The sequence below is a fragment of the Salmo trutta genome, unplaced genomic scaffold, assembly GCF_901001165.1.
Source record: "Salmo trutta unplaced genomic scaffold, fSalTru1.1, whole genome shotgun sequence".
NCBI lineage: Eukaryota > Metazoa > Chordata > Actinopteri > Salmoniformes > Salmonidae > Salmo > Salmo trutta.
In genome coordinates, this window is record NW_021822308.1 from 325573 (window position 1) to 338295 (window position 12723).

A 12723-nucleotide genomic window follows, 5' to 3' on the forward strand; every position below is an offset into this window, starting at 1 on the left:
TACAATCCACAGCCAGGCAGGTTTTAAAAGAAGCTATTGATCCTCTGTGGCTAAATGATAGGCCTTCTCATGGTGTAGTAGGACATTCTGAATGGTTTCATTTCTTTCTGAACAGACAGCAGTAATTCTGTAATTTTGGCAAATGTATTTACATTTATCAAGGTTGCTGCAGCCCTTCCAGAACCTTATGATTCTGTAACTAAATAAAGGATGAAGTGCAACGCAGGAGAGACGGGAGTTGCAGGCTCATGTCTATCAGAGCAGAGAGGGGGAGAGAACATACACGCTTCTCACACAGCCACGACCACGCATTGGTCTCAAACATGGGTTACAATGTTGCACAAACCATAAACCTGGGCCGGCCCGAATCAACTCTTAGAAATATTAGGCCCGGGCTGAAAATCCTCTTTTTCACATTACGTTTTTTTGTGGGGGCAGGAGAATTAACGAAGAGGCAACCCGAATGAACTTTGATCGCTTTTATTATAATTTTGAAATAATTATTTTTCATGCTTCGAGAGGTACCGGAATCAAACAGTCCAAAACGGAGAGGTGCCCTTAAATTAAGCACAGCCTGACAGGCATACTGTATGTCTCTCTGTCTGTGTCTCTCTATCTCAAGCTTTTGAAATGACCTTTTCAGATATACAATGTTTAGATCAAATCATCTAATCTTTGTCTTTCTCATCCTCCTCCTGTAGTTTCTTTGAGAACATGGGTCGTATCATCTCTCCAGACCTTGTTCCCACGGAAACGGATGTCCTGAGGGTCAGACTGAGGACCACCGGGGTCATAGAGACACAGTTCAAAGTCAAACACCTGCTCTTCAGGTAAATAATACTATTGTGTGTCTTCTCTTGTTGTTGTTGAAAATATAACTTTCCCAAAACACAAAGGCCTACTATCAGGGCTCTAAATGTTAAAGAAATGAATTGGTAGCACTTGTGCTCCCAACTTAAAAATGTTAGGAGCACCACATTAAATTTAGGTGCACCAGAAAATGTTTTTCCAATTGATTCAGTCTATATTGGGCCTGTATGAATTGTAGTTTCGTTTGAAGCACATGTGCCCTAGAAACTAACATGTAACACTTCAAAGACATGCGCTTATTATAAAAGCTAAAATGTTGATATGAATACCTGTCATTGAAATTATAGAGTCATTAGTGTAATATTAGGTTTTTACATTGTGTAAAAGCTCCATTGTCCTATTGAGATATATTACATTGTAAATTGTACACTGTCTCTTTAAAAACGTTGTGCGTTGACCACATGCAAGAGATCTGTCATTTATTAATTCATTAATTGCTATGGTTATTGAAGCTATCCCTTTTCCTTTCTTTTTGCGGCCCCAACGGTGGATATCAGTGGAGGCTGGTGGGAGGCGCTATAGGAGGATGGGCTCATTGTAATGGCTGGAATGGAACAGAGTCAAACATGTGGTTTCCATATGCTTGATGTGTTTGATACCGTTCCATTTATTCCATTACAACGAGCCCGTTCTCCTATAGCTCCTCCCACCAGCCTCCACTGTTGGATAATACTGGTCAAGTTACCAGGTTGTTAGCTAGCTAGCCAATGAGGTAACATGACTGAACAAAGTGTAAACAAGTGGTTAACGACGCACATGTAGTTTTAGAACGGCCCACGACACAATTCTCCCAAAATAAAACTTGTGGTCACGCAGCAAAATGTTTAGTCGCATATGCAACCAAATTGGTCTTTAGAGCCCCGCCGACTATAGTTTTCAGGTAAACTTTAAGTACGAGGTTTTAACTTAAAAGTGATCAAAAATACCTATGACAGGTGCTTGTATCTTTTCATCTTTGGGACCATGTCACGTTATCACACACACACACTCATTTTGTCATAGAGACTTATCTCTAACCGCCAATTTGGCTAGTGCCAATCAGACAAACTTATATCTGATTGGTCTGTGATTGAGTCAGCAGGAAGTCAATATGCCAATACCCTAACAGGCCTTATCAACACACAGTGGACTAGAGTCTGATAGCCAGGCACGCGTATACATACGGACGGACACACACACAAACAAACATAGTAGGGATGTGACAAATGGAGAAAAAAAATCTTAATGTTTAAACTGCCACTTTTTTTTATCGGCTTCCATTAAAACAATAAGAACAATTGATAAAAGTCCATGTGAATTCACAATGCAGCTGCACTGCTGCCAGCAGCAGGTTGGGTCTCATGGTGCTTCCCTTTCAGATGGTAGTGCAGCGGTACTACCATTACTGTACCTCAATCCCACTTTACTAAATGTGCATTTCACTTCTCAAAGTTTAGCGATACAGGACTTCACTGCTGTCACTTGCCTTTCTCTGCCATTTTTCCAACTGTTAACTGAAACGACGAAGTGGTGGAGAGTCGACTTCAAAAAGAATTGATTACTCGACTCCTAGCACATCGACTCGGATTTCTGAGTCGGTTTTCTCTTTTCTGAAAGTAGACAGATGGAGACACTTCCGGATTTGAACTCTAAAAAGCTAGCAAATCTATAGGGTCACCTCTAGGGCTGTGGCGGTCACGGAATTTCATCAGCCGGTGATTGTCAACCAGGTAACTGTTCATCTCACGGTAATTGACCGTTAATTAACATAAACACAGTTAGCATCTCTTGGCTTCCACACAAGCCACTGATGCTGATCTTTGGAAAATCTACATTTTTAAAAAGTCTAATAAATCCATGTAATATAGCCTACACCTTCACAATAAATCCATTTATTTTAGACAGGTGAAGAAAATGTAGTCTATTTCAGAAGAACAGAATAGCTACTCTGAGTTGTCCTTATCTTAGGCCCTGATCTGACTATGTCATATAGCTGTGGGCGACACTAGTTAATTTAGCAGGTCCTAATCTGACTATGTCAAATGGCTGTGGGCGACACTAGTTCATTTAGCAGGTCCTGATCTGACTATGTCATATAGCTGTGGGCGACACTAGTTCATTTAGCAGGTCCTGATCTGACTATGTCAAATGGCTGTGGGCGACACTAGTTCATTTAGCAGGTCCTGATCTGACTATGTCAAATGGCTGTGGGCGACACTAGTTCATTTAGCAGGTCCTAATCTGACTATGTCATATAGCTGTGGGCGACACTAGTTAATTTAGCAGGTCCTGATCTGACTATGTCAAATGGCTGTGGGCGACACTAGTTCATTTAGCAGGTCCTGATCTGACTATGTCAAATGGCTGTGGGCGACACTAGTTCATTTAGCAGGTCCTGATCTGACTATGTCATATAGCTGTGGGCGACACTAGTTCATTTAGCAGGTCCTAATCTGACTATGTCATATAGCTGTGGGCGACACTAGTTAATTTAGCAGGTCCTGATCTGACTATGTCAAATGGCTGTGGGCGACACTAGTTCATTTAGCAGGTCCTGATCTGACTATGTCAAATGGCTGTGGGCGACACTAGTTCATTTAGCAGGTCCTAATCTGACTATGTCATATAGCTGTGGGCGACACTAGTTCATTTAGCAGGTCCTGATCTGACTATGTCATATAGCTGTGGGCGACACTAGTTCATTTAGCAGGTCCTGATCTGACTATGTCATATAGCTGTGGGCGACACTAGTTCATTTAGCAGGTCCTAATCTGACTATGTCATATAGCTGTGGGCTACACTAGTTCATTTAGCAGGTCCTGATCTGACTATGTCATATAGCTGTGGGCGACACTAGTTCATTTAGCAGGTCCTAATCTGACTATGTCAAATGGCTGTGGGCGACACTAGTTCATTTAGCAGGTCCTGATCTGACTATGTCATATAGCTGTGGGCGACACTAGTTCATTTAGCAGGTCCTAATCTGACTATGTCATATAGCTGTGGGCGACACTAGTTCATTTAGCAGGTCCTGATCTGACTATGTCAAATGGCTGTGGGCGACACTAGTTCATTTAGCAGGTCCTGATCTGACTATGTCAAATGGCTGTGGGCGACACTAGTTCATTTAGCAGGTCCTAATCTGACTATGTCATATAGCTGTGGGCGACACTAGTTCATTTAGCAGGTCCTAATCTGACTATGTCATATAGCTGTGGGCGACACTAGTTCATTTAGCAGGTCCTAATCTGACTATGTCATATAGCTGTGGGCGACACTAGTTCATTTAGCAGGTCCTGATCTGACTATGTCATATAGCTGTGGGCGACACTAGTTCATTTAGCAGGTCCTGATCTGACTATGTCATATAGCTGTGGGCGACACTAGTTCATTTAGCAGGTCCTAATCTGACTATGTCATATAGCTGTGGGCGACACTAGTTCATTTAGCAGGTCCTGATCTGACTATGTCATATAGCTGTGGGCGACACTAGTTCATTTAGCAGGTCCTGATCTGACTATGTCATATAGCTGTGGGCGACACTAGTTCATTTAGCAGGTCCTGATCTGACTATGTCATATAGCTGTGGGCGACACTAGTTCATTTAGCAGGTCCTGATCTGACTATGTCATATAGCTGTGGGCGACACTAGTTCATTTAGCAGGTCCTAATCTGACTATGTCATATAGCTGTGGGCGACACTAGTTCATTTAGCAGGTCCTGATCTGACTATGTCATATAGCTGTGGGCGACACTAGTTCATTTAGCAGGTCCTAATCTGACTATGTCATATAGCTGTGGGCGACACTAGTTCATTTAGCAGGTCCTAATCTGACTATGTCATATAGCTGTGGGCGACACTAGTTCATTTAGCAGGTCCTGATCTGACTATGTCATATAGCTGTGGGCGACACTAGTTCATTTAGCAGGTCCTGATCTGACTATGTCATATAGCTGTGGGCGACACTAGTTCATTTAGCAGGTCCTGATCTGACTATGTCATATAGCTGTGGGCGACACTAGTTCATTTAGCAGGTCCTGATCTGACTATGTCATATAGCTGTGGGCGACACTAGTTCATTTAGCAGGTCCTGATCTGACTATGTCATATAGCTGTGGGCGACACTAGTTCATTTAGCAGGTCCTGATCTGACTATGTCATATAGCTGTGGGCGACACTAGTTCATTTAGCAGGTCCTGATCTGACTATGTCATATAGCTGTGGGCGACACTAGTTCATTTAGCAGGTCCTGATCTGACTATGTCATATAGCTGTGGGCGACACTAGTTCATTTAGCAGGTCCTGATCTGACTATGTCATATGGCTGTGGGCTACACTAGTTCATTTAGCAGGTCCTGATCTGACTATGTCATATAGCTGTGGGCGACACTAGTTCATTTAGCAGACAACATTTGCTTACAATTCCGTGGCATTATTTTATTGTGTGAAGAATACAATTGAACAAAGCTGAATAAAATAGAAAGGATATTTTCTCCAAATGATTTGAGGGAGTGCGCACATGCGGCTATTCAATGTTGAGCAGTTAACAAAGAAGTGGGTTTACTCCTATATGCTTAATTTAGAGTTATTAATGTAACTTTAGTTGCTCTACAAACGTTGGGCTGTTTAGATGTTTAATACATTCTAATGCGTTGATGCAACTCTAATGATGATTGTAAAAAGTATCTTGAAAGGTCTGAGTACAGCCTGGGGAAAACACTAAGCAGAACACACTACATCAGTCATTCAGTCACAAGTTGACAAGCACTCGATAATGCCTACAATTTCACGGCCGCATCCCCTTCGTTTGGCCGGAATGCTCCCTATAAAAAAGTGAAGACAGACACATCGTCTTCATCGTATCCAATTCCAAGGTACATATCGGAAGAACTGTCCACATTTATTTTCGGCAGCAGACAAGATGAGTAGGCCTAACGAACAGCAAAAGCATTAGCCTACATTAATCTACTACCCCCCATAGTACAAAAGTTGATCTATCCTGTGCAAGAAATAAATATTCCAAACATAGTTGTGGGATGAGAGAGATCCCAAATGAATACAACCACTAGCATCAAAAAAACACTTTTTACACAATGTGGCTGATGCAACAGATCAGAACGTTAAGCTTAAAATGTTGATAAACTATTAGGCTATTTCTTCCAATGATAAGCGCAGCAATGAGCACATGGTAGTAGGCTATAAGCAGAATGGTCCATTAGCAGAAAACACCATTATCAAAAGTGACCGCAAATGCAATTATGCATTTAATGCTTTTATTATAAAGGTGCATTTTTATGTTGAAAATGATCTTCCCCAAACTTGAAACTCACGCGCTGCTTATGTATGCCAGTTAGGCTCTATACCTGATTAATGTGCTTTGTTTTAAGAAGTTATTTGGCCACTTTAGTTGTGATACAAACCTTATCAAAACATATAGGCCCATGGGCGAGGCTACATGAGGTGTGCAACTACGATTCGAGTTTTAAAAAAGTAATTATTTCTTGTGCTGGGCATCATTCACAAGTGATATGCTAATATTGTCACCCATCAGACTATTCTTGATTTAATCTTGTCTTTACATATACTAAATAATATATGTGTGACATTTTTTATTTATTTAGAATGGACCATTATCATGCACCTGTATTGAAACGGACAGTGGGAAAAAATACATGTCATCTATGCACTGAAATAGCAAATGGAGGACGCTTTTCCCCGTGGTTTATTATGCCAGCCATGTAGGATATACTCCTGTTGTAAATATAAGCAATGTGCTTAATATTAGAAAAGTTGACAAATAAATATAGTAGGTCTAGCCTATAGAAAGCTGCTGGGATCCTCTTTTTAGTAGAGGCCATCACTGATTTCTCACGCAGTTGCATAGCCTATAGAAATGTCACGCAACATGAGCTCATGGGCTCTCATGAAGTGTTTGATTAGATCTTCGATCACATTTACGTTGATGTCAGAGTATTTAGAGGGACAATAGAGTGCTGAGTACCAGGCAGTTAGCAAGTTTGGTAGGCTACTAATGACCATCAGCAGCATCAGAGCTTGGAGAAGCCTAGTTACCGTGACTAAACGGTCACGTGGAATTTGACTGTCTTCATGACTCGTGACCACCGGGTGTGGTGGTAATAAGGTCACCGCAACAGCCCTAGTTACCTCCTATAATTATTCTGGGATTTGGTTAGATGAAAATCAGAATTTAAAACGGCACATTGATAACTTGACCAAGAAACTGATGTTGAGGTTGGCCTTTTATTTTAGGAACAAAATGTTTTCCAATATCACTCAGAAAGGATCTTGTTCAAAGCACTTTTTAAATCTGTGCTGTTTATGGTGTTATTGTATATATACAAGTACCTTAGTTCTGTGCTGTTTATGGTGATATTGTCTATATACAAGTACCTTAGTTCTGTGCTGTTTATGGTGATATTGTCCATATACAAGTACCTTAGTTCTGTGCTGTTTATGGTGATATTGTCTATATACAAGTACCTTAGTTCTGTGCTGTTTATGGTGTTATTGTATATATACAAGTACCTTAGTTCTGTGCTGTTTATGGTGATATTGTCCATATACAAGTACCTTAGTTCTGTGCTGTTTATGGTGATATTGTCTATATACAAGTACCTTAGTTCTGTGCTGTTTATGGTGTTATTGTCTATATACAAGTACCTTAGTTCTGTGCTGTTTATGGTGATATTGTCTATATACAAGTACCTTAGTTCTGTGCTGTTTATGGTGATATTGTATATATACAAGTACCTTAGTTCTGTGCTGTTTATGGTGATATTGTCTATATACAAGTACCTTAGTTCTGTGCTGTTTATGGTGTTATTGTATATATACAAGTACCTTAGTTCTGTGCTGTTTATGGTGATATTGTCTATATACAAGTACCTTAGTTCTGTGCTGTTTATGGTGATATTGTCTATATACAAATACCTTAGTTCTGTGCTGTTTATGGTGATATTGTATATATACAAGTACCTTAGTTCTGTGCTGTTTATGGTGATATTGTCTATATACAAGTACCTTAGTTCTGTGCTGTTTATGGTGTTATTGTATATATACAAGTACCTTAGTTCTGTGCTGTTTATGGTGATATTGTCTATATACAAGTACCTTAGTTCTGTGCTGTTTATGGTGATATTGTCTATATACAAGTACCTTAGTTCTGTGCTGTTTATGGTGATATTGTCTATACAAGTACCTTAGTTCTGTGCTGTTTATGGTGTTATTGTCTATATACAAGTACCTTAGTTCTGTGCTGTTTATGGTGATATTGTCTATATACAAGTACCTTAGTTCTGTGCTGTTTATGGTGATATTGTCTATATACAAGTACCTTAGTTCTGTGCTGTTTATGGTGATATTGTCTATATACAAGTACCTTAGTTCTGTGCTGTTTATGGTGTTATTGTCTATATACAAGTACCTTAGTTCTGTGCTGTTTATGGTGATATTGTCTATATACAAGTACCTTAGTTCTGTGCTGTTTATGGTGATATTGTCTATATACAAGTACCTTAGTTCTGTGCTGTTTATGGTGATATTGTCTATATACAAATACCTTAGTTCTGTGCTGTTTATGGTGATATTGTCTATATACAAGTACCTTAGTTCTGTGCTGTTTATGGTGTTATTGTCTATATACAAGTACCTTAGTTGTGTGCTGTTTATGGTGATATTGTCTATACAAGTACCTTAGTTCTGTGCTGTTTATGGTGTTATTGTCTATATACAAGTACCTTAGTTCTGTGCTGTTTATGGTGATATTGTCTATATACAAGTACCTTAGTTCTGTGCTGTTTATGGTGATATTGTCTATATACAAGTACCTTAGTTCTGTGCTGTTTATGGTGATATTGTCTATATACAAGTACCTTAGTTCTGTGCTGTTTATGGTGATATTGTCTATATACAAGTACCTTAGTTCTGTGCTGTTTATGGTGATATTGTCTATATACAAGTACCTTAGTTCTGGACACAGTGTATCATGGTGCTTTAGGGTTAATCACCAATGCTAGATCACTCCTCCATCACTGTTATTTATACGTCATGGTGCAATGGACCTCTCCATCAGGAGGCTAAAGCACTGGGACACCTTTTGTGTTTGATAGGCCAACTCCCTTTGTATCTCTGTTCCTTACTGACCAGATCAGTCACTCAATACAGTCTTGTTCAGTCGCGGCTGTCCTTGTCTGTTCCTAAGGCCAGAACTGAGATGGGGAAACAATATTTTCCCATAATGCCCCTTCATCCTGGAACATGCTTCAGAAGATCTTAAAGTTAGGGGAGTTGGTGACCTTGCTGATTTTTAAGACTCTGATTGACAACAATGTTTTTGAGAGCTGCAGGTGTTTTTAATCATCAGATTTGTTTGGAACTTGTGACATTGTCTTTTGTGTGTATTGTTTTTTGTACCTTTGTATGTACACGCTGCTATTTCCCTGTTTTGCCTTCTAGCCAGGTCGCCCTCGCAAAAGAGGTTTCTAACCTCAATGGGTCTTACCTGGTTAAATAAAGGTCAAAATAACAACTCTTCCAATGGAGCTCCTCTCTCTGAACAACTCTTCCAATGGAGCTCCTCTCTCTCTGAACAACTCTTCCAATGGAGCTCCTCTCTCTGAACAACTCTTCCAATGGAGCTCCTCTCTCTCTGAACAACTCTTCCAATGGAGCTCCTCTCTCTCTCTCTCTCTCTCTCTCTCTGAACAACTCTTCCAATGGAGCTCCTCTCTCTCTCTCTCTCTCTGAACAACTCTTCCAATGGAGCTCCTCTCTCTCTCTCTCTGAACAACTCTTCCAATGGAGCTCCTCTCTCTCTCTCTCTCTGAACAACTCTTCCAATGGAGCTCCTCTCTCTGAACAACTCTTCCAATGGAGCTCCTCTCTCTCTGAACAACTCTTCCAATGGAGCTCCTCTCTCTCTGAACAACTCTTCCAATGGAGCTCCTCTCTCTCTGAACAACTCTTCCAATGGAGCTCCTCTCTCTCTCTCTGAACAACTCTTCCAATGGAGCTCCTCTCTCTCTCTCTCTCTGAACAACTCTTCCAATGGAGCTCCTCTCTCTCTCTCTCTGAACAACTCTTCCAATGGAGCTCCTCTCTCTGAACAACTCTTCCAATGGAGCTCCTCTCTCTGAACAACTCTTCCAATGGAGCTCCTCTCTCTGAACAACTCTTCCAATGGAGCTCCTCTCTCTCTCTGAACAACTCTTCCAATGGAGCTCCTCTCTCTCTCTCTCTGAACAACTCTTCCAATGGAGCTCCTCTCTCTCTCTGAACAACTCTTCCAATGGAGCTCCTCTCTCTCTCTCTCTGAACAACTCTTCCAAAGGAGCTCCTCTCTCTCTCTCTCTCTCTCTCTCTGAACAACTCTTCCAATGGAGCTCCTCTCTCTCTCTCTCTCTCTGAACAACTCTTCCAATGGAGCTCCTCTCTCTCTCTCTGAACAACTCTTCCAATGGAGCTCCTCTCTCTCTAAACAACTCTTCCAATGGAGCTCCTCTCTCTCTCTCTCAATACATTTGTATTTTATTTAACCTTTATTTAACTAGTCAGTTAAGAACAACTTCTTATTTACAATGACAGCCTACCAAAAGACAAAATGCCTCCTGGGGACTGGGATTAAAAATATAGGACAAAACACACATCACGACAAGAGACATCACAACACTACATAAAGAGAGACCTGCATGGCAGCAACACATGACAACACATTATGGTAGCAACACCACATAACAACATGGCAGCAGCACAAAACATGGTACAAACATTTATTGGGCACAGATAACAGCAAGAAGGTAGAGACGACAACAACACATCATGCGAAGCAGCCACAACTGTCAGTAAGAGTGTCCATGATTGAGTCTTTGAAGTAAGAGATTGAGATAAAACTGTCCAGTTTGAGAGATAGTTGCAGCTCATTCCAGTCGCTAGCTGCAGCGAACTGAAAAAAGAGCGACCCAGGGATGTGTGTGCTTTGGGGACCTTTAACAGAATGTGACTGGCAGGACGGGTGTTGTATGTGGAGGATGAGGGCTGCAGTAGATATCTCAGATAGGGGGGAGTGAGGCCTAAGAGGGTTTTATAAATAAGCATCAACCAGTGGGTCTTGCGACGGGTATACAGATACGGCCAGTTTACAGAGGAGTATAGAGTGCAGTGATGTGTCCTATAAGGAACATTGGTGGCAAATCTGATGGCCGAATGGTAAAGAACATCTAGCCGCTTGAGAGCACCCTTACCTGCTCTAAACAACTGTTCCAATGGAGCTCCCCTCTCTCTCTAAACAACTGTTCCAATGGAGCTCCCCTCTCTCTCTCTAAACAACTGTTCCAATGGAGCTCCCCTCTCTCTCTAAACAACTGTTCCAATGGAGCTCCCCTCTCTCTCTCTCTCTCTCTCTCTAAACAACTGTTCCAATGGAGCTCCCCTCTCTCTCTCTAAACAACTGTTCCAATGGAGCTCCCCTCTCTCTCTCTAAACAACTGTTCCAATGGAGCTCCCCTCTCTCTCTCTCTAAACAACTGTTCCAATGGAGCTCCCCTCTCTCTCTCTCTAAACAACTGTTCCAATGGAGCTCCCCTCTCTCTCTCTAAACAACTGTTCCAATGGAGCTCCCCTCTCTCTCTCTAAACAACTGTTCCAATGGAGCTCCCCTCTCTCTCTCTCTAAACAACTGTTCCAATGGAGCTCCCCTCTCTCTCTCTCTAAACAACTGTTCCAATGGAGCTCCCCTCTCTCTCTCTCTAAACAACTGTTCCAATGGAGCTCCCCTCTCTCTCTCTCTAAACAACTGTTCCAATGGAGCTCCTCTCTCTCTCTCTAAACAACTGTTCCAATGGAGCTCCTCTCTCTCTCTCTAAACAACTGTTCCAATGGAGCTCCTCTCTCTCTCTCTAAACAACTGTTCCAATGGAGCTCCCCTCTCTCTCTAAACAACTGTTCCAATGGAGCTCCCCTCTCTCTCTCTAAACAACTGTTCCAATGGAGCTCCCCTCTCTCTCTCTCTCTCTCTCTAAACAACTGTTCCAATGGAGCTCCCCTCTCTCTCTCTAAACAACTGTTCCAATGGAGCTCCCCTCTCTCTCTCTAAACAACTGTTCCAATGGAGCTCCCCTCTCTCTCTCTCTAAACAACTGTTCCAATGGAGCTCCCCTCTCTCTCTCTCTAAACAACTGTTCCAATGGAGCTCCCCTCTCTCTCTCTAAACAACTGTTCCAATGGAGCTCCCCTCTCTCTCTCTAAACAACTGTTCCAATGGAGCTCCCCTCTCTCTCTCTCTAAACAACTGTTCCAATGGAGCTCCCCTCTCTCTCTCTCTAAACAACTGTTCCAATGGAGCTCCCCTCTCTCTCTCTCTAAACAACTGTTCCAATGGAGCTCCCCTCTCTCTCTCTCTAAACAACTGTTCCAATGGAGCTCCTCTCCCTCTCTCTAAACAACTGTTCCAATGGAGCTCCTCTCTCTCTCTCTAAACAACTGTTCCAATGGAGCTCCCCTCTCTCTCTAAACAACTGTTCCAATGGAGCTCCCCTCTCTCTCTCTCTCTCTAAACAACTGTTCCAATGGAGCTCCCCTCTCTCTCTCTCTAAACAACTGTTCCAATGGAGCTCCCCTCTCTCTCTCTAAACAACTGTTCCAATGGAGCTCCCCTCTCTCTCTAAACAACTGTTCCAATGAAGCTCCCCTCTCTCTCTCTCTCTCTAAACAACTGTTCCAATGGAGCTCCCCTCTCTCTCTCTAAACAACTGTTCCAATGGAGCTCCCCTCTCTCTCTCTCTCTCTAAACAACTGTTCCAATGGAGCTCCCCTCTCTCTCTAAACAACTGTTCCAAACACAATCTGCATCCCAAATG

At 41.8% G+C, this 12723-nt stretch overlaps 1 protein-coding gene across 1 annotated transcript in view; it reads left to right on the top strand.

Moving 5' to 3' along the window:
* Nucleotides 1-12723, top strand: part of LOC115181683 (guanine nucleotide-binding protein G(o) subunit alpha-like) — a 40413-nt gene that overhangs the window by 18800 nt on the left and 8890 nt on the right. The window contains exon 5 of the mRNA XM_029743513.1: nt 702-830. Coding sequence (XP_029599373.1) covers nt 702-830 — 129 coding nt within the window. The remainder of the gene's footprint in view (nt 1-701; nt 831-12723) is intronic.